General features: G+C 34.5%; 1 protein-coding gene and 1 long non-coding RNA gene across 8 annotated transcripts in view; both read left to right on the forward strand.

Annotated features, from left to right (window-relative positions):
* LOC148125803 (uncharacterized) overlaps positions 1-20,397 on the forward strand; it is a 503,025-nt gene that overhangs the window by 460,822 nt on the left and 21,806 nt on the right. The gene's annotated exons all lie outside the window — the stretch shown is intronic.
* The window catches only part of GPAM (glycerol-3-phosphate acyltransferase, mitochondrial), a 28,990-nt gene continuing 19,149 nt past the window's right edge, over positions 10,557-20,397 (forward strand). For 2 of the 7 annotated variants that reach the window (XM_026704758.2, XM_087932718.1), the window contains exons 1-6: positions 10,557-10,776; positions 11,786-11,882; positions 14,450-14,580; positions 16,253-16,375; positions 16,724-16,797; positions 19,566-19,679. In XM_026704758.2, coding sequence (XP_026560543.1) covers positions 14,479-14,580; positions 16,253-16,375; positions 16,724-16,797; positions 19,566-19,679 — 413 coding nt within the window. In that variant the 5' untranslated portion in view covers positions 10,557-10,776; positions 11,786-11,882; positions 14,450-14,478. Of the gene's footprint in view, positions 10,777-10,806; positions 11,210-11,785; positions 11,883-14,449; positions 14,581-16,252; positions 16,376-16,723; positions 16,798-19,565; positions 19,680-20,397 lie in introns of those variants that run through there. The other 5 variants (XM_026704757.2, XM_026704763.2, XM_026704762.2 and 2 more) reach the window with 3 other exon arrangements.

Genomic DNA, 20,397 nt, shown 5'->3' on the forward strand with positions numbered 1-20,397 from the left:
TTGGAAGGGTGGGGAAGAAGGGGGAGAGCGCTTGTCAGGTCGAGGGGAGGCACATCTCCCCTCCTTGGCTAGGTAAATTCCCCCTGAAGACAGGCTGCAATGGTGGTTAAATATGGCCACCCTGAAGAAGGAGAGCTACCCGGAACAAAGATTGTGCAGGAATGCTGAAGAAGTGGACAATGTTTGAGACCACGCAAAGTGGGCACATACAATGTTTTAAATATTGTTTTAATATTTTTAATTTTAAAATTTTAAAATATCAAGATTTTATAATCTTTATATTCTAAAGATTTTAAAATAAAGAGTCTTTTTTAAAAAAAGATTGGAACAGCGGCGACCAGAGGAAGTGAGGGCGGGGGGGGGGGATGGAGACAAGTGAAAATGCTTTGGACAGTAAAAGAAGCAAATTGAAAGAGTGAAATATCTGTATAAAATATCTGTTATATTAAATTATACAATTGGCACTAAATAGGCACATTTAAAAGCAAAAGTTGAAGGTGCCAAAAGGAAAAAAATGTATAATAATTGGATCTACTGGAATCTTTTTTAATTTAAAAGTCTTAAAAGGGAAAGGAAAATGGAAAGAAAAGGTGGAACTTGGACATAATAGAGAGCACCACCTAATGGTAAAGGAAAACTTTCAATAACTTTTTTTTAAAAAGTGTTTGGTTCCAAAAAGACTGAATCTTGCTACAAAGTAAGAAGATTTTTGAAACAATATGACAAAAACCCTGAAAAGTGAATTTTATTATACTATGGAGGAAGAAGAAAGAAGTCTGAATTCTGGGAATATTTGGTGACTTTGAAGAAAATTTAAAACTCAACAGAAGGAATTTAACAACAAAATATATGAACACTTGACTATTTTGAACCTGGAAACCTGAAACAAGATCTAACAGAAGCGGATGGTTAGAAGCTGGACTAAACTAACTATTGGATAACTGGATTGGATTTAATTATTGAAGAAAGAGCTAAAAGAAAAATTAAATTTGAAAGAGGTGCACAAAAATGGCAGAATACTTTGTGGAGTTAAAATCAGGCCTAAGAAGCATAAGGGAAATGATATGGGAAAAAATAGAATTGTGCAATATTTCGTTGCAAATGCTAGAAATGGCATCATTGGAGAACAAAGACAAGAAAGGAGAACCAGAAGGGGAGGAGTTGATTAAAGAAGAGGCCAGCTTAAATAAACAAATGGAACAATGAACATCAAAATGGCGGGGAGCATGGAAACTAAAAATTGGAGGTTTGAGGGGATAATTAAAGATAATTAAAGAGGGTTATGAAAGTCAAACGAAGAAAAAAGAAACAACAGGAAGGGGAAATGTAGGAGAAGTTTCAAAAGAGGGAGAGAGATAAAAATGGAGTCAGAATGGGAGGGGAAAAATAAAAAACAAAGAAGCAAAGGGAACCTGAAATAAGGGAAAGGACCAGAAAAGAAGGGGATATAGAAAGCTAAAAAGAATGAAAAGAAGACATATGGCTAGAAGACCTAGAGATAATGGGTGAATTGGGGGGGAAAGGTAATAGATAAAGAGGTAATGGATAAAGAGGTATAAGAATATAGATCGTAAAAAATGGAATGATTGGAACTGATGTTTTCATTTTTTTATTTTAATCGTTTTATCTGATTATTTTCCAAAAATTATTGCTAATATCATAAGAATGTTAATTACATTAAATGAAAAAAATATATAATTAAAATGAATCATGATACTAAAAAGATAAATATCAGTTCCTTTACTTACCTTAATGTACTTAATTAATGTATTTGAAAAAATAAATGTTTTAGAACAAAGAAAAGAATACCATGTGGAATCCAACCTAAAATGTATATGTGACATGTAGTATTTAGCTGATAACTAAAAATGATTATGTTATGGTAATTCTTAGCATGAGATAAAGGGAAGTAAATTGAAGGATATATAAGATAAAAAGGTGGTGCACTCAAATGGGTAATTAAGGGGGAAATCTTTGAAATTATTAATACTAAGATGGAATTTATTGATTAAGGAAATAAGAAAATGTGATGAAATGGCAAATATGACAGATAAAAGCATAAGAATATAGTGAATATAGAATAAGAAATAAAGAATTTTAAGATATTATACAAAGAAGATAAGAGTATAAGTTATATGAATTAAAATTGGATAAAATAAAAGTTAAAATATAAGAATATTTTTGAAAATTTATAGAAAATGGAAAATGTAATGATAGGATAAGAAATTAAATATGTAAGATAGATATGTAATTATGGTCATATTTGTATGGAAATGTAAAAACCTGGAAAACACACTGTTCACTAAAAGCGATGTGAAAGATTAAAAATAAAAAACTTTTTGGAGAAAAAAATAATTATGTAGCAATCAGATTGGCTAGCGTCCTTTCCATAGAACAGACATACACCACTTATTTACCTGAAAGCCATTGAGTAAGGATAATTTATTCAGATGCAATTACCAGCAGAGAAAGATTCTGCCAGTTTATCAAAATACTGTAAAGATAAGCTGTTATGAAGCGGCGGCTGCTTGCTAACTCCATATCTATGGCAGCTTTCCAGTCCTACAGGAACCCTCTCCAGCAAAGACATTCAACAAGAGCAAACAGGCTTTAATGTGCAGGCTGGCTGCCAGTCTGAGAAAAATCTGTCAAATGAATGAATAGCACAAAGAGTCCATTTTTCCTCCTTTTATACACTAAAATGCCTTTTAACTGAAAATTGGCACTTTAGAGAGATAGCAAGAATGATATAGATTATAAAAGAGCTGCATTTTGCTAAGACTAGGGACACTTATCAAATATTACTTATTTGACTGGAATGCTACAGCAATATATATCATATATCTGATATTACCACATGAAGACAGAGATACTTCCTTATTTCATTTCCTCCAAAATATATTAATTTTTCTACCATCTTTCATTGTTATTTTCATGACTTAAAATAAATTTGGATTTATTGATTTCTTACTAAGATTTCTATGCTATTCCATTTCAGGCTGGTTCTCAGTGGCTTACAAGAAAAGCCAATGCATTAAAATCATTAAAAAGTAGATGAGGACCAGGCAAAGAAATGAGTGAGGCCAGGATAAAATGCCAATTCTTTACTGCTAATTTGATTAGTCAACATGATTTAAAGTTTCCCTTTTTCTGAATAGTTTGGAGTGACTGTGATTCACATTAAACATTTTATTAGAAACACAGGTTAAACTTGGTGAATATTCCAAAAGAGTTATTGAGCTCCCGTTATAGACCGGAAGTTGCACAACTTGCCTTGTGGTGTAATCGGAACAATCTGGAACTAAACACAATCAAAACCCTAGAAATGATGGTAGACTTTAGGAGAAGCCCTCCTATACTATCACCTCTTACAATACTAGACAACACAGAATCAACAGTAGAGACCTAAAATGGACACCTAACATCAAAAACGTCATCAAAAAGGCACAACAAAGAATGTTCTTTCTGCGTCAACTGAGAAAGCTCAAACTGCCCAAGGAGCTGCTGATACAGTTCTACAGAGGAATTATGAGTCTGTCATCTGCACCTCTGTAACTGTCTGGTTTGGTTCTGCAACCCAACAGGACAGACAAGACTTCAGAGGGATAATTAGGACTGCAGAAAAAACAATTACTATCAACCTGCCTTCAATCGAGGACCTGTATACTGGCACGAGTCAAAAAGAGGGCTGTGAAAATATTTACACACTCCTCATATCCTGGACATAAACTGTTTCAACTCCTATAGAGCATATAAACGATGCTATAGAGCACTGCACACCAGTACAATGAGACACAAGGACAGTTTTTTCCCCGAATGCCATCACTCTGCTAAACAAATAATTCCCTCAACACTGTCAACTATTTACAAAGTCTGCACTACTATTACTACTAATCTTATCATCACTCCTTATCACCCATTTCTTCCCTCTTGTGACTGTATGACTGTAACTTTGTCGCTTGTGTCCTTATGATTTATATTGACTGTTTCCTAGTATGATTTGATTGCTTATTGTACCCTATGACTATTATTAAGTATTGTACCTGATGATTCTTGATTCTTGACGAATGCATCTTTTTTTAAAATGTATGCTGAGAACATTTGCACTAAGACAAATTCTTTGTGTGTCCATTCACACTTGGCCAATAAAATTTTTTATTATAGCCACTTGAGTCAAGAAATCTGGCCATCAGGGTATATAATAGGGGTGTCAAACTTGCGGCCCATGGGATGGATGCATCATGTGCTGGCCACACCCACCACCATTTTACAAAGGGGAAAAAGTTGTGATACGTCACGTGATGACAATGTGATGCCACAAGTACAGTAACATTTTCACTATCTACTCTTTGAATTTGGCCTTCAACTCTGCAATAATTGTCTATCCTTGTTCATTCTGTTTTTAAAGTCAAGTTCAATGATGAATATACACCTTCTGCAATGATGGAGATATTAAATACAATTTTAATATTAAATAGAAAAAATATTAAATATTAAATAGAAGCCAAGTCATACATTGGAGAAAACAAACAAGCCTAGTTTATTAGTCACTATTAGTTTTAAAATTTATGTAATCTCATATGAATTTACGGTTCCTGCTGACCTGGACTGATCTCTAATCATCACGAATCAGGCATTAATTCAGCAAGTGCTTTATTGGAGAGCTTTAGGAAGGAAAATGGGGTGCTTAGATCTGGAAACAGCAAAGGACCTATCTGCGGTGCCTCTGCCAATCAAAACAAAGCTCGGAATGCAGCCCTCCTGAGCTCCATTTTGCTGGCAGAGAGTTGTAGGAGTCATCCTAGCTGAAAATGGAGCTCGGGAGCCCGTTTTCACTGATAAGAGTGCTTGGGTCCCCACAGGTGCCCCCAAACACCAGTTATGTCAAGTTGGCTATACCCACCTTGGCCATGCCCACCCTGGCCCCTTGAGGTCAAACACAATCCTAATGCAGCCCTCAATGAAATCGAGTTTAACATCTATAGAACAATGTTTTTTAAACTTCCAACTTTAAGATATACGGACTCCAATTTCTAGAATTCCCTGGACAGCATGAGAAATTCTGGGAGTTTAGTTAGCACATTTTAACATTGAAAATACTGCTATAGAATATCAGGAGAATCAGGAGGAACTTATGTTTTTTCTTTTTAAAATCTGTTTTGGGAATTGCCCCTGGATTCACATGATCAGAAAAGGAAAAAAAATTACTGAACAAACATTAAAATCAAGTGCAGCAGGAAGTCTGGCAGCCCCCAAGGAGTTTATTTTTAAGATAGTAAGGTTAGTTGATTCCTATTTCAGATGAGCTCAATGGAAGAGAATGAAGTTGATTTGTTTTGTATACTTGTGTAGATGAATTTATTAAGGCTTTTTGTTTTGTTTTTTTACAAGAATAATATTTAAATTCTAGACATATATAAATCTACCTATTGTGTTTATAAATGTTTATGCACTGGCCCAATCCTATTCAATCTAACAGATTAGATTATGAAATAATAGATATATTTACCATAACTGAACCAAATTAACAAAAGTGGTGTTAAATTTACATTACTGTTCTGCTGTTCACTCCTAAAAGCAAAGCTGTTTATTCAATACAAAGTATTAAAGATCAGAATACAAAACTTTAAAGTACTACATTAATTAAAAATATAGTATGAATGCATAAATAAATAAAAAGGATGCTGTACTTAAGTAAGTGAGTGACAATTTCATAGTACAATCTAGTAGTACTTTTTGTTAACGCAAGGTTCTGATTGTGGTGCAAATCACTAATAAGTAAATCATCTAGAACTTAGTAGAAGTGATCTCCTTCTTTTCATTTTGTTTCATTTTTCAGTTACAAGAAGGATAATGAAATAATTGAACCGTTATAATATGTACTTATAATCAAAGAAATACCGAACAGCTTTATCAGGCAATAAAATGTTTGACAATCCACAAAGGTCCACAAACAACAATGTTGATGTTGGAACTTTTGGTTGCATAAATGGGACTGTTTGTACTTTGGCAAGGATACAATGATGCCTTTGTTGATTAGCTCAGCATTCTTCATTTTCCTCCACTGTATGGTTTTTTTAAAACATTTCTGTTATATCCCATAGTTCTTATAAATCCATACTTCTTTTCCCCATGTAGCAACAGTTCTGTTGCAATTCTAAACACAAATTGCTAATTTGTAGGAGAAGGCTTTAATAGAAATACAGGAAAGATATCAGTAAAAAATCTTCACTGAAAACATTCTACAAAAAAATCTTTACAATATTTTGTGGTCTATATGTTTATGCATCAATATATTAGAATTGCTTCTATTGCTCATTATGCCAATAATGGAAACCTTGCTATTAATTCCAATACAAACAGATTATAGCCTCTGCTAAATAGCATCAAAGGACAATGCAGCTGAATTTCTTAAAAAAGAAATTATACAGTTGAAGCAGACTTCTCTTTAGGAATACTCTAAAACCGTACTCATTTGTTTGATACCATAGCAACATCACACACAAGAAACAATCTTAGAATACAAAACTGAGAGCTGTCTATATACAATAAGGAATCGCTTGTCCAATACTTTGGTTGATTTCATTTGTTTTGAAGTACGGCATTTCTAGCAAACCACTTCAAAATAAAAACATTCTCCCAAGATTTTTTTTTAAGCTACCAAAAGGAATTCAACATAACAAAATCAGAGTCCTGGAAAACATAAAAAAAAGCAATCATTTAGTGTCCTCAAAATGAGTAGAATAACATTATTTCCATAAGAACAATAAATATGAATTTAAACATTGAACTTTAAAATCTGGTACAGCAGAAAGTCTGTCATCATCTAAGGAGTCTTTAAGAAAGTAGTATTTGTGGGAACTTTGTTGATTCCTAGTTCAGAGGAGCCCAATCTCTAAGGAAATGAAGTTGATTTGTTTTTGTATAATGATTCATTACACTTTTAATATGTAATTTGAATCATCTTCTAATATGGCTATATCTTTTTCTAAAGCCCATTATCCTGTCTCTTATTAATGACCAACAATTTTGGAAGAATTCAGATGTCTGTGTTTCTTGTTATTTATGTAACCCACCAGGATTCACTGAAATTGGAAAGAAATATCTGCTTTATGAGATTACAAGAGGAAAGAATAAAATGTGTAATTAGGTGAAATAATGAATTTATCCATACTTAAACTTGGATTGGGTGTGGTATAGAGTCTGTAATGCCTGACTTGCTTATATTTCAGACCAACTTGGTTTTCAACAAAAATACTCCGGTGTTTTCGGAAATCCCTCAAATATCATGATATACTAGGTGCCTAGAATGGACCTCTAAGTGGGCCCATCATTCTTATAAAATGTGGATGATGGTCAACACCATCATCATGAAAACTGATCAGTCCATGATAAGGGATACAAATAAATATTCCCTAATATCAGATTGTATATGCTCTGCTCTGACATAAATGCCAAGTCCAACATGATCTGAAAGAAATTAAAAATTGAAATGGTGATTATGAGACTGATTCCCAAGTAGGGGATGTTAAAATAATCTAGAACTAGCAGCTTAGGTGAATTTATAACTGCCCATTCAGTGATACTAAACAGCTTAAGGATGTTGCCTATGTATTTGTGAGAAATGGTACAGTAACAGCATTCCCAACATGTTCCTTAGAGTCAACTCACATATAGCCATTTGGAGATAAGTGATCTTTCTAACTTACAAGACCTGGAAGAAAAATATGGAAGCTACTTAGAACTGAGTGAAAATAATGATGAAAAATGCCAGTCTATGGAGTTATGCTTCTGGTAAACATGAAAGAGAGATATAAACTGAAATGTGTCTGAATGAAAAAATTACAGAATGATTAATGGTAGAAAGGTACCATCTAATGTACCTAAGGAGCAAAAGGTAGTACTATATGATTAAAATGTCTGATGACAGAAAGAGTGCTGTTATTGCTTCCCTATACAAAAGTAGCAGGAAGGAATGCAAAAATTCCAAAGGTGTTTTTTTCAAGAGGCAACTGGACTTCTGGTTTTTCCTTGAAGACATCCAAGCTTCTTCAGGTCTCATTGGATTGTGGGGAATGGAAGGATTTATATTCCTTGCAAATACTAGTCATTTGCATTCTTTTAGAAAGTCATTGAGGCACCACTTGGAGGTTTATCTGTGTCCTCAGGGTCATCTGAATAGTGCAAATGGGTGTGGAGCCTTCTTGGAACTGTTGAAAGGACTGTTGTAGACTGCAGATAGATGATACTGTATCCCTTCCCATCTGTTGAGAAGAGCTGTTCAATTTTGACATAGATAGCCTCTTTGACCCCTCTTTCAAAACCATGTTAAATGTATCTGGGAAGGTGTTTGGCTTCCAAATGAAAGGTTATGAGAGATTGAGTAACATTTGGGCTTTGGCTTGGTGGAAGGTACACAGACCAGATTTCTGCTCTTTGGGTCACTGGGAAAAGTTTTACTGCAAAAAAAGTCATACTTTGTATGTACGTTTGTATAGAGAAAGTGCATGATAAGTAAGCAGGTCTGAATTGTGCTATATTTTGTAAATAGAAAATATGACTTGAATGCTGTATGCTAAATTCACTGATGGAAATAACAATGTCATAAAGTAAGAGGAACACTCAGCAAATAGCTCAACGTTAAGTGAAACAAAGAAGTGAAACAAAGTTGGGTACCATTTTCTACAATTCTGCATAATAGTGCATATCCTGCATGACAGATATAAAAATGGTACTAGAAAATCCATTTTTCCAGTAGGAATCTTCCATTCACATGCACATATAAACATATTAAGTACAGACACTGAAACGAGAAATACTTTCACAAGGATGTTTCACACACATCTTTGAGCTGGGTTTAACTTGAGGATTAGTTCGTTCTAATTTCTGTATTATCTATCACAATGAAAAAAACAATACTTCTGAAAAGGAAAAGGAAAGCTGAGAAAGCAATGTTAGATTTAGATCCTTGAAAGAGTGAGGCAAGACATTTAGAAAATAAAGACAATGCAAGAACTTCTCTATGGAAGCAAAGATGGTTTGCAACAGTGGTGGGATTCAAATTTTTTTACTACTGGTTCTATGGGCGTGGCTTGGTGGGCATGGTAGGAGAAGAATACTGTAAAGTCACCAGTCAGAGGTGGTATTTGCCCGTTCTCCGAACTACTCAAAATTTCCGCTACTGGTTTTCCAGAACTGGTCAGAACCTGCTGAATACAGGAAATGCAAGCACGGCGAAATATGGAGATAAATTGTGGATGGTGTTGGTATATGGTGCTGCATTTCCTTTTAAAAAATCTTTTTATCTTTATTTTATTTGCTTACTATTGCTTTTTCCTTTTTTGTGTTTTACACAATATTGCTTCCCTCAAAAGGAAACAGGGTGATAGGAATACATAAACTTCAATGAGGTGATTAGTCTGTCAGAACTGATTAGACAATGATCTGCTTAGTATGGATGTGCATATACTGTATCTCCGAATCCAGCAGCAAAAACTATTTGATAGAACTTACAACCGAATGTGAAAAGTGAAATGTGGTTTGTCTGCTTATGGCTTAGCATGATGTAGAAACCCAACTAGAACTGTTGACAAGCAGTTTGTGGCTTAGTGGTGTATGCAAAAACAGCTAAAAATCAATATACAACATTCACTCTTTGTATTTATTGCATTCTCAGCAAAAGAGCACCAAACTTCCACCTAAACAAACAGGGCAAAGTTTTTTGTCCTTTTCTAGACAACACGGTACACAAATCAGAGAAATTATATAAATTATCAGTACAAGTAGCAAGATAAGTCCAAAAAGACATAAAGCAGCCCTTGTCTTTTCTTGCTTCTCTTTCTCTCTTCCCACATCCTGGTTCATATTAGTTGTTATTGGAGGTGCCTGGGATTGTCCAGGGAATCTTGGTTTGACGAGCTTTTTCAATTTGAGCCTTTCAGGTTTTGTTGCAGGGCAGAGAAAGATCAGATTATTATCTGACTTTCTCTTTCCACCAAGAGCTGCTAAACCACAGCTATCTTAATACATATTATCATTAGGCACATTAGACACATTAGGCACAATTTTTTAAAAAAATCTTTAAAATGTGCATACACCTATCCACTTTTTTTTTTTTTGCTTCAGCACTCACTATGGTGCCCTTCTAACACAACTTTGTAGAATAATCGGAGACTGCCTTTGCCCTGGAATAAAGCAATTTCTCCAATTCCTTTTACACCTAAAATTGACCACTGCTCTGCACAGCGGAAAAATCTGATGATTTCCGAGTTTCCCTTCAAGTCGGGCTCACCACCCAATCTCCCCAACCCGCTTGATTTCACCAGCCAGGGCTGATGGCAACCCAAGACACCTAGAAGACACCAGCCAGGTGGCCACGGGGCACCTTTTCACAGCAGGCAGAGGCGCTCCACAGCTCGCTGACTAGAGCGCAGCCCGGCCTCTTCCCTGCTCGCCGGCGCCTGGCGCTCAGGAAATCGCGTCAGCATCTGCCCTCCTTGTTGGGGCGGCGTGAAAAAGTCAGCCTGCCCGCTAGTTTGCTAGCAAGGTCTCGCTGTGCTGTAGCTGGCGTCGGAGCCGCGTTGATGAAGGGCGAGCGTCTGCCCGCGCCGCGTCCGCTTGTTTTCCCCAAAGGGTCGGAGATCGGAAGGTCAAGGGATAGAGGATCCGGCGCATCGGGAGTTTTTGGAGAGGTTTCGGCTAGATATTTCGAAAGGACATCTTTAAAGCGTTTCCCGAAGTTGATCCTCCACTGGTATCGTCGCTGGAAAAAAGAAAGTAATTGGGGGCCGGCGGGGATTGGGACCACTGTGTTGATGGTGGCTCTAGGAGAACTAGGCTGTTTATAAAATGTTTAGACGGGAATTATTTCGAGGCAAAAAAAAGAGGTTGCAGTCGGTCACCGTCCGTAAGTAGCAGTATTTTTGCTGCTGCAATCTTGGCTGAGCAACTCATAAATCAACCGTAAGATTAACGTGGGACAAACCCTTGTACGCACTAATTACAATGGGAGGTATTTTAGGAACTAACTTTTGAAAAAAGGAGCGCATAGCATACCGAACTTGGCTCTAGGCCCATGCTTGAATGAGATAGCAAGTGAAATGAACACAGCGTGAAAGAAATGCAGACTAATCTGATTGATAAACATGTTCCCTCCTTTCTTTTGCAACATATTGTGAAGAGATGAATGGGATTATCGAGAAACAGCATGGTACTACAAAAAGTATTTTTCAGATTTATCCCTGAGCCCATCGACAATTAGAAGAAGTCACTGCATGGTGGAAAGTTCCTACATGTGAAAAGCAGTTATTTGTATATGTTGTGTTGTGTGAAGCAAGCTAGTATATGGAAATATTTTATCATTCTCTTAACTACAGCAATCTGGCTGATGAATCTGGATTAAATTCAAAGCAGGTCCTAATAAATACCCATTTTCCTTTTTTAGATAGGCTGCTTATTTTCTCTCTTTTCTTTCAGTCTTTCACTTGCATTCCATTGATGTACTTAACTAACTCTGTGTGAAAGTCTCTTCTGTCATTCAGCCAATTTGGCTTAGATTGCTAATGTTCCCTTGGTGATTAGTTTGAGCAAAATCTCTTTGGCAGTAGCCTTCTCTTGTACAGGGACACCCAACATTTGATACTGGTGTTTAATACAGTAGTTGATCTGTTATTTATAGAAGAAAGTTTAAAGTGACTATATACTTTCCTAGCACTGCTTGTTCATGCTATTGCATATAAATTATCTAAGCACATTCTGAAGGAGATGCCTTTTTTTCTTCTTCTAGTATTTTGTAAAAATTGAAGCTTCAGCAATTTGCATTCCAGCCTCGTGTTCATATAATTGGAAATAAATCTAATTAATTCAGTGACATTTACTCCCAGGTAAGTTTATCCAAAGATCCAGTCTTACAGGCTATTGCTTCTATGGACACTTTGTTCTATTTTATCTTTCAGTGGTTGAGGTATGTATGTTATCAGATAAGCAATTAATATGCTGTCTGGGTGGTTTGGAAATTTTAATCCCTGATATCTAAAAAGCATAGAATTGAATATGCTTGAGTTGCATGAGTTGCATTTTATTGCCAGAATACTTGAATGCTCCAAAGAATTGAAGCATTCAGTTACAATAACAATAACAAAATACAATACAATAACATTATTGTTTTTGTTACAATAACAAAAATGTTTAGGAATTCCAGTGTAAGTACTGCAGTAATATCATGGTTTTAAGTTTTCCCATTTCTGTTTCTATATCTGTATCTTTTTCTATTTTCCTATCTCCAGTTTCTGGAACAGTTCCAAATAAGATTTTATTTAAGATTCAAGTTTACATTCTATAGCAGTTAGACTTGGTCAAATCACCATCAGAGATTCTGGTAGGTGTTAGTTATGATTTGTCCCAAAGGTGATAGGGTAATACTTGCTGTAGAAAAAGTAAATAGGGTGTTGTTCAATTGGAAACTAGACCATGAATTCATCCTATTCTAGATGAAGTCTCTCATAAAAGTACAGACTGGGATAATTCTTTGATTCTCAGTGAGATTCCCTAGATTCCCAGGTGAGAAAGAACATGTTTATATGCCAGCTATGATTCTCCTTAGCCAATTGAATTTGACAGTGGTTGTCCATACTGTGGTTACATCCTTTCTGGACAATTTAAATTTATGTGGGACTACTTTTGAAAATGTTTTGAAGCACTAATTAATGTAAATGTCACTGTTGAAATATTGCATTAGTTGTCAAAAGTATTCAAAACTACATACTGTACAGCATGATTATCTGAAAGACTATGTCTTCTGCTAGAAACCTGTTTGAATGCTTTGATTTACAATAAATATGATCTACTGCTTTCCATAGTCAGTATCAAAGATTCTCAGAGTTTCTCAGTTCATGGAGTACTTATATCTCATTATGTTTTTGTACGATATTTTACTTTCAAATATTAAGTATTTCATAGTACCCCTGTAAATTTGTTAAAAAAAAAAACCAGCATCACAGTTTGGGAATTACAGGTTTCTATATTAGACGAAAGGGGAAGCCTTTCTTCCTCATAGTCCCAAGCTATGGAATACCAAGTCTGCATCTCTTCATTCTTAATCCAACATCTTAGTCACAATATCACATTAGTTTTCTTAGGAGATTATGCTTAAAGCTCTTTGAAGAGCAGCCAGGATTCATCACTTCTTTTAAAATATCTCTCATTCCTGAAGCTTTAAAATCCTTGTATTTTGTATTTTTGTATTTTGCAGTTGCTTTCAACTATCATAGTATATTCAGTGTAATTACAACGGCAAGGAACAAAATCATTCTCTCCTGAAAACTGTTCCCTATAATTTCCTGAGTCCCTGAAGAAACTTCTGGCTGTATCTTGGGAAAATGCATGTTATTGAGCTTTCCCACTCTGAACAAATATATTTGTTTATGTCTTCGTATTTTTCATATATGCATAATCTAGATGAGAAGCTCATTCATTTTTAACAAAAAATGCTCATGGTTAGAAAAAAAACTCGTATTTTTCCCTATACTTGTTTTACTGACTGTTTGTATAGTGTACTAACCCATGTTTAACTACCTTTATTTGCTTACATTCATACAATCTAAAAAAAACCCTTAACATTTACAATGATTTTTAAGCATACTGCAATTGTTAATTTATTAAGGACTTGTAGTCTTTCACATCTCATCTGTATAACTAATCTGCCTTCTCTTCTTTCTCACCCTTCCTATGCTTTATTCCAATTTAAGTCTTACATCAGTCTTGCTACTCTATGCATTTTATAAAGAGATCTGCTCGTGAAAACTTTTGCCTTTCAAAAAATTTGGTAGTCAAAAAAGGTGCTACTACATTCCTTCTGATTGTAGACTCACACAATGTGCTGAAATAAATTGGGTGTGCAAAACACACTGAGTAGCTAACCAGACATTTTATCCTTGCTTGATTTGAGAACATAGTGTCTGTGTTCCAGCTTTCGGAAGTCTGATTGACTTAACTGTATTTGCCTAGAAGCTTATGCAACGAAGAAGTGTATATTACAAAGAAACTGGTCTAAATTCCTCTCATTCATATCTTACAATAATTAAACATGCATTTACTTTCTGAGTATCAATGGAACAAAAATTTAATTTCCTCTGATCAAAACCAATTCTGGTAATTATGAGCAACCTGTAGATAAATTTGAAGTATAATTATATTTTTTTCTGTAATAAGTTACCGTATCCTGAATGGACAACTGAAAGAGCAAGTTACAGTTAAATGCTGTACTATATAGTTATATAGTTGCATCTTTTTAATTGCCAATTGTAGTTGTACCATGCACTTTCTTAATTTGGAAGTAAAGTCTATGGATGTGCCAAGGATTTCAGCTTTAGAATGACATTTAGGATAAGTAAATTTGGTTATTTACAAATACACTTAATTCTTTAATATTGAAATTATTTTCTTCTTTTAGCTCATGAGCCTGAATTTATATTGTAGATCATGGATGATACCGCATTGTCACTTGGAACAATAGATGTTTCCTATTTGTCATCTTCAGCAGAATGCACTGTCACAAGATGTAAACATTCCAGTGAAGAATGGGTAAGCAAAATGCATGTTCGTTCAGTGCTTCTGGTTTCTTAAGATAAAATGCTAGTGTCCTTTTGAAAGATGAAAAAGTAACATAGAGTTATACTTTAAAAAATTAAGAATGTTATGTACGGATAGTCTTTGCTTACCAAACACTTGTTCAGCAATTATTCAAAATTGCCTCAGTGCTGAAAAACTGGTACTTGTGATTGGTCTTCTAAGTTCTGACCACTACAGCATACCCGTAGTCACATGATTGTGCTTGGAAAACAGTTGCTTGGCAAACAGTTCACTTGATGTTGCATCATCCTGCAGTCACTTAACTAGTATTTCTGATTTTCCCAATTGGCTTACACTAGCAAAGTCAGTGGGGAAGCCGACAGAGAAGTTTCTCTAATAGTCCAGTAAGTTCCTTCAGGCTCCCTATGCTCTTACCCTTCTGTACCATCTATCTTGCAGCTTTCCTGCATGTGCATGTTCCTTCACTATCTAGCCCTGCAACTTTCTGTGCTTGTGTACGACTTGTGCTAGGCCTCACAAATTATCCCTTGGTTCCCAACTTACAGCCTTTGCCAGCCCTTCTAGGGTTCCCTCACTTCCCTGGAATTCCCCAGAGCACTCCTAGGCTTCTTACCTGGGACTTCTGCCACTTCCACCTTAATGACCCCTGTATCATGAGATTACAATGCAGCTGGGATAGCTGGGACTGCAATTGCTAAGCAATGCAGCCACATGATATTGTGTTTTATGACTGTATCCCTTAGCAACAGCAATCCCAGTCTCAATTGCCATTTTAACCCAAGGACTACCTGTAGTGCATTTAGACAGTTTTGTACACAGTTCATAGGGCAGAATAAAATTGATAAAAAATAATACAGTACTGTAACCTAGCATCACTTTCATTCAAAACACCAGATTCATATTACAATAAATAGTACAGATTTATATTATTTCAGATTTATTCCTATAGCAGTTCCAGAAATGTACAGGTAATCCTCAATTTATGACTGAAATTATCCCCAGATTTTTGATCATAAGTCATGGCAGTCATTAAGTAGGCCATAACCGATTTTGTGACCCTTTTTTCAGTGGCCATTAAGTGAACGCTGCGCTAATTAAATGAATGTTGTAGTCATTAAACAAACATGTGGTTGTTAAATGAATCTATTTTACTATTTTACCATCCATTTTATCCAATGGGTATTTTTACCAGAAATAAATTCTGGCAAAAAAATCCCATCAAGCATCACAATCACATAATCACAATATGCTGCAAATGGCCATAAATGCAAACTGGTTGCCAAGCACCCAAAATACAGTTGTGAGTGCATGTGAGTACAGTTGGTGGAACTCCAGAACTGGATTATAAGTACTTTCTGGGGGGACTGTCATATTGTAATGATTCAGTATCAAATATACAGATTTCATATAATTTAAAGGAGGAAAATATTTTGACAGTATAATTGATCTAGATTACTTTAGGTATATATTTGTATATTTGTGAGTCCATGAATGTGTTTAATTCCTTAAATAACTGAATTTGGTTATTTGTTTAAGCAGAACAAATAAATCAATTGTTCTTAACTTTAGCTGGTTCATTTATAGAAAGTAACCTGAAAGAAATTGAGAATTGTCCGTTTTTATGTGCTATATTTATATTTTCTTTACTGTCATTATTTTCCAGGGAGAATGCAATTCTAGGCCTACTGTTTTCCGATCAGCCACTTTAAAATGGAAAGAGACTCTTCTGGGCAGGAATAGGCCATTTGTGGGACGCTGTTGTTACGTATGCACACCTCAGAGCTGGGTGAATGGAATTATATTAGTAACAAACTGAACTGTAATTTTCATGTAATGGTAATTAAATAGCCAGAAGGCAATTAAATTAAGAAGTAGCTATGTACTTACCTTGTATAGCTTAGTTTCAGATTTTGCCTGGTGGAAGTAGAATAATATTTGATGATTCTGTATTAATGAAATACTATAAAACAGGGCCCAGTGATTTGTTCAGGAAAAATGATGATGCATATATTTTTCTTCATTGTTATTTTTCTGTATAGACTGCCCAGAATTGCTGGTGTACAGGAAAATTCAATAGTTATTGTGACCTGGTATTAGTAATAAATTAACATATGGATATATTTTTCACTTGCAGGACAAGCTTTTTAATACTAGTATCCCTTCTTTGGGTCTGCGAAATGTCATCTATATTAATGAGACACATACACGGTAAATACCTTTTTTCAGTATAGTTAATATTGTGATTTATTAAAAAGGATGTTGTAGTTATCTGGAAAATGAGTACAAAGGTTAAATATTAACGTTGGTTTTGCTGAATTGAATCTGAAGAGCAATGACATTTTGGGTTTCAGTGCAAAGGACTTTATTCAAGGCTTCATTATTCATCAACTCTGTTCTTAGAAAACTAGTGTTAATATGAATAATTTAATGAGGCTAGCTTTCAACCAAAAAATTGAAATCTGTACACTGGCTGAGCTTGGAGGGCACCTTTTAAAAAAATATTACTTTAAAAAAAACACTAATTCTGCAATATGGTAGTGCAACAATTTGTATAAGTGCTCCTGAAAACAGGTACTTGTTTCATTGGGCAGAATGAAGCTACATAATAATATTTTCTCGTAAAACTGTGGTGGAATCAGTGGTAAAGGAGAGAAGGAGTAAAGAGACATTCCAAGGATGGAGCTAATTTAGAAAAGGAAATACCTGAAATCAAATCTTTAATACTGTATCTGCCATTTCCTAAGGGAAATACTTGATCTGGCAAGATTCTTGTAAATAGGTGTTTGACAATAAAAGAAGTGCCTTCGCCTGTTCAAGGAGTTGTTCTAGTTGTTCCTTATTTGCGCCTAATAAAACATATGCATGAGAATCAAAATAAATGTACATATTATGTAACATATTTTCTGGCACAAGCCAAAATTTTGTGTTGTCATCTATCTACCTTAACTTTTATATTTAAAAAATGCAAAAGGGCAAGGAGAATTTCAAGTTTGTCAGGGATAGAAAATCCTTTGGCACCTTTAAGTCTATTACATTGGGCATGAATTTGAATGAACAAGAATTTACTTGTCAGATGCACATTTGCAAAGCTAATTTCAAGTTTAATTTTTTATATAACTCATGCTGAAAGTAGATATTAAATATCAGATACTTATAAACTTCAGATTGATAAAAGATAGTTAATGTACAGATAGTCCCCAACTTATAACTGTAATGGAGCCTGCCATTATGATTGTAAATCATGATGGTCATAAAATGAAACCCACATCTCCAAACAATTTTATAACCTTTTTTTTTTGCAAGAGTCATTAAGTGACTGCCACAGTCATTAAAGTAGTGGCTAGTTTTGCCAAAATCCAGAAGTAAAAACTAATAAAACATGATGAGTGGGATGTAACAATCATGAATTAGCTGGATGTCCAGTATCCCACATGTGGTCACATGATCTCAAAGGGGTGTGATTGTGGGAACTTCAGGACCATATTGTAAGTATACCCAGGGAGGTCTTTTTATTTTGAATAGTTGCTAAGTGACTAAATGTAAATCTAGGACTACCTGTATTCCTTTGGCAGCACATAAAAGAACAGATACTATTCTGCATTAATTGTATAATGTAAATATATGCACATAGTAAATTAAGACAAAAAAGAACACATCGTTCATATGTTTTATCTAATCTATCTTAATGTCTTTCCATCAAAGCTCCTATATTTCTTAGCCAAAGAAACTAAGCTTCATGCTGCATTTCATGTATAGAACTCCCAAAATCTGTTTACAAATTGACTCCTGATTATTATAACTTTCAAAGACTATAATTTAATTTGTTTAGTGCAACTTAATTCTGACCAGGCATGTGATGGATTGCACAACAGTTTTAAGTTTAATGATGTTGCAATGCAACCTTCGTATTTCTGTTAATCTGTATTACAAAATACATTTGTCATTTTAAAATATTAACAGCAATATTGGAACTCCAAAGAACAACTAATTTATTCTCATTACTTCTTTTGGTGCTTTAATAACCCATAGTTTAGTAGAATAATTTTAAACAATGTTTTTAACTTAGAAGCAGACATAGACATGGATATAGAAAGCCATGTATACTTAAAGAAGAGATCTTGTTAACTTTTGTTTTTCTAGTATTGTTCTTTCCTGACATGGCTTGACTTACCTGCTACTTAATACTATTGCATTTTATAATGTTGTTTTTCTTTATTCTTTATATGCCACTTAAAGTTGCCTGATAAATAAAAGTGCAAATTGGCATTCCTTTCCCATTTAATCCCAGAATTGTTATTTCCTCTATAAATTCATCGTTGACATTGTTGGTGTCTTCCACCTTCAAATGCTCACCCAAAATGATTTGCTAGCTTTATTAAATTTACATCATGTATATTTGAACGAATGAGCCAAACCATGTTAGATCAAGATGAAGGGATGAATCAATTTTATTCAGTTCCATAGATCTCTTAAACAGTTTCTATTATTATCTGCACATAGTACCAAATAGTTTTGAATTTAGAGTTGCAGAAAAACTCAAGTATTATTATTATTTATTTTGGTTTCTTAGGCTGTGAAAATCTTGGGTTAATTTTCATTTTGCTTGCAGATTTGTTCTAAGCAAGATGGCCCAGTTAAGAAAGAAAAGATGAACTAAAATAAACAAAACTCTTCGTTTAGTATGTTCTACCTATATTTATGTGCAAGGCTGAATTAACAAGTAATTAATATTAACAAGGATTTAAGATGAACATATTTCAGCCAAGAATTTGCCTCATGTACTGCATTTCTATCTGTTTTTTCCTCCAGTCACTTCTGCTATGATACTGTTAAACAGATCAACTCAAAGTGACTTCTACTAATTTTATTAGTGGGAATGATATGATATAATATGATATGATATGATATTTTGGTAGTCATTTGCAGTATAACTTTCTAATAATGGGTCTCTTTAAATTCTTCCACAATATTTATAGGTATAGAGGTTGGCTTGCTCGGCGGTTTTGTTATACTCTTTTTGTGCAAGAGCGGGATGTTCAAAAGAGCATGTTTGCAAATAATGTGATGGAAAATGTACTGAATAATAACCGGTAAGATGAAGATAACAGTGATTATTGTAATTGAAAAGTTCTTATGTATAAATAATAAATGTTCAACTTATGGGAAGTCCCCAAAAATGTTTTTTTTCTTATACAGCAGAAATTCTGGATTTTAAAAGCAATTATTTTGAATTTCTTCCTATGTATGTACACAAGCTATAACATCTTAAATCCTGTTTACAAAGAGTCTTCATTATATCCTTGTGTCTAGCTGTGGGCCATCAATTACTTAGAGGCATCTTCAGTAGCATGCAACTTTTTGGGAATGCAGCCATACTTTTGTCTAACATTGTGCAGGTTATATTTCAAAAGGAAATGGGTAGAATTCAATGGAATCAGAATAAAGGCTAAAATTCATTTTATTTACACATACATTTAATTAAAATAAAGTATAGTTAATATGATCACTCTTTAGTCATAAAATTATTGTAAGTAATATTAAAAATTGCAATTGTGTTATAACAAACAGAAGTCTGGTTTCTGCACCTAAGGCTGTAAAGGAAGTTGGGTTGTATAATTCTCCCTTACAAATTGTAAAGATTGTATGATTATGTAGATTCACGTATCAGCATATGTAAATATATGCACAGTCTTATACCTTATAACCTTGAAATGTCATCTATATAATACTGGAAGTCTTCAGCTTATGAACCACAATTGAGCCCAACATTTCTGTTGTTAAATGGAACATTTGTTAAGTGAGTTTTGC

This window comes from Pseudonaja textilis, chromosome 4, assembly GCF_049901715.1.
Source record: "Pseudonaja textilis isolate UNSWEBS1 chromosome 4, rPseTex1.2, whole genome shotgun sequence".
NCBI classification, from domain to species: domain Eukaryota; kingdom Metazoa; phylum Chordata; class Lepidosauria; order Squamata; family Elapidae; genus Pseudonaja; species Pseudonaja textilis.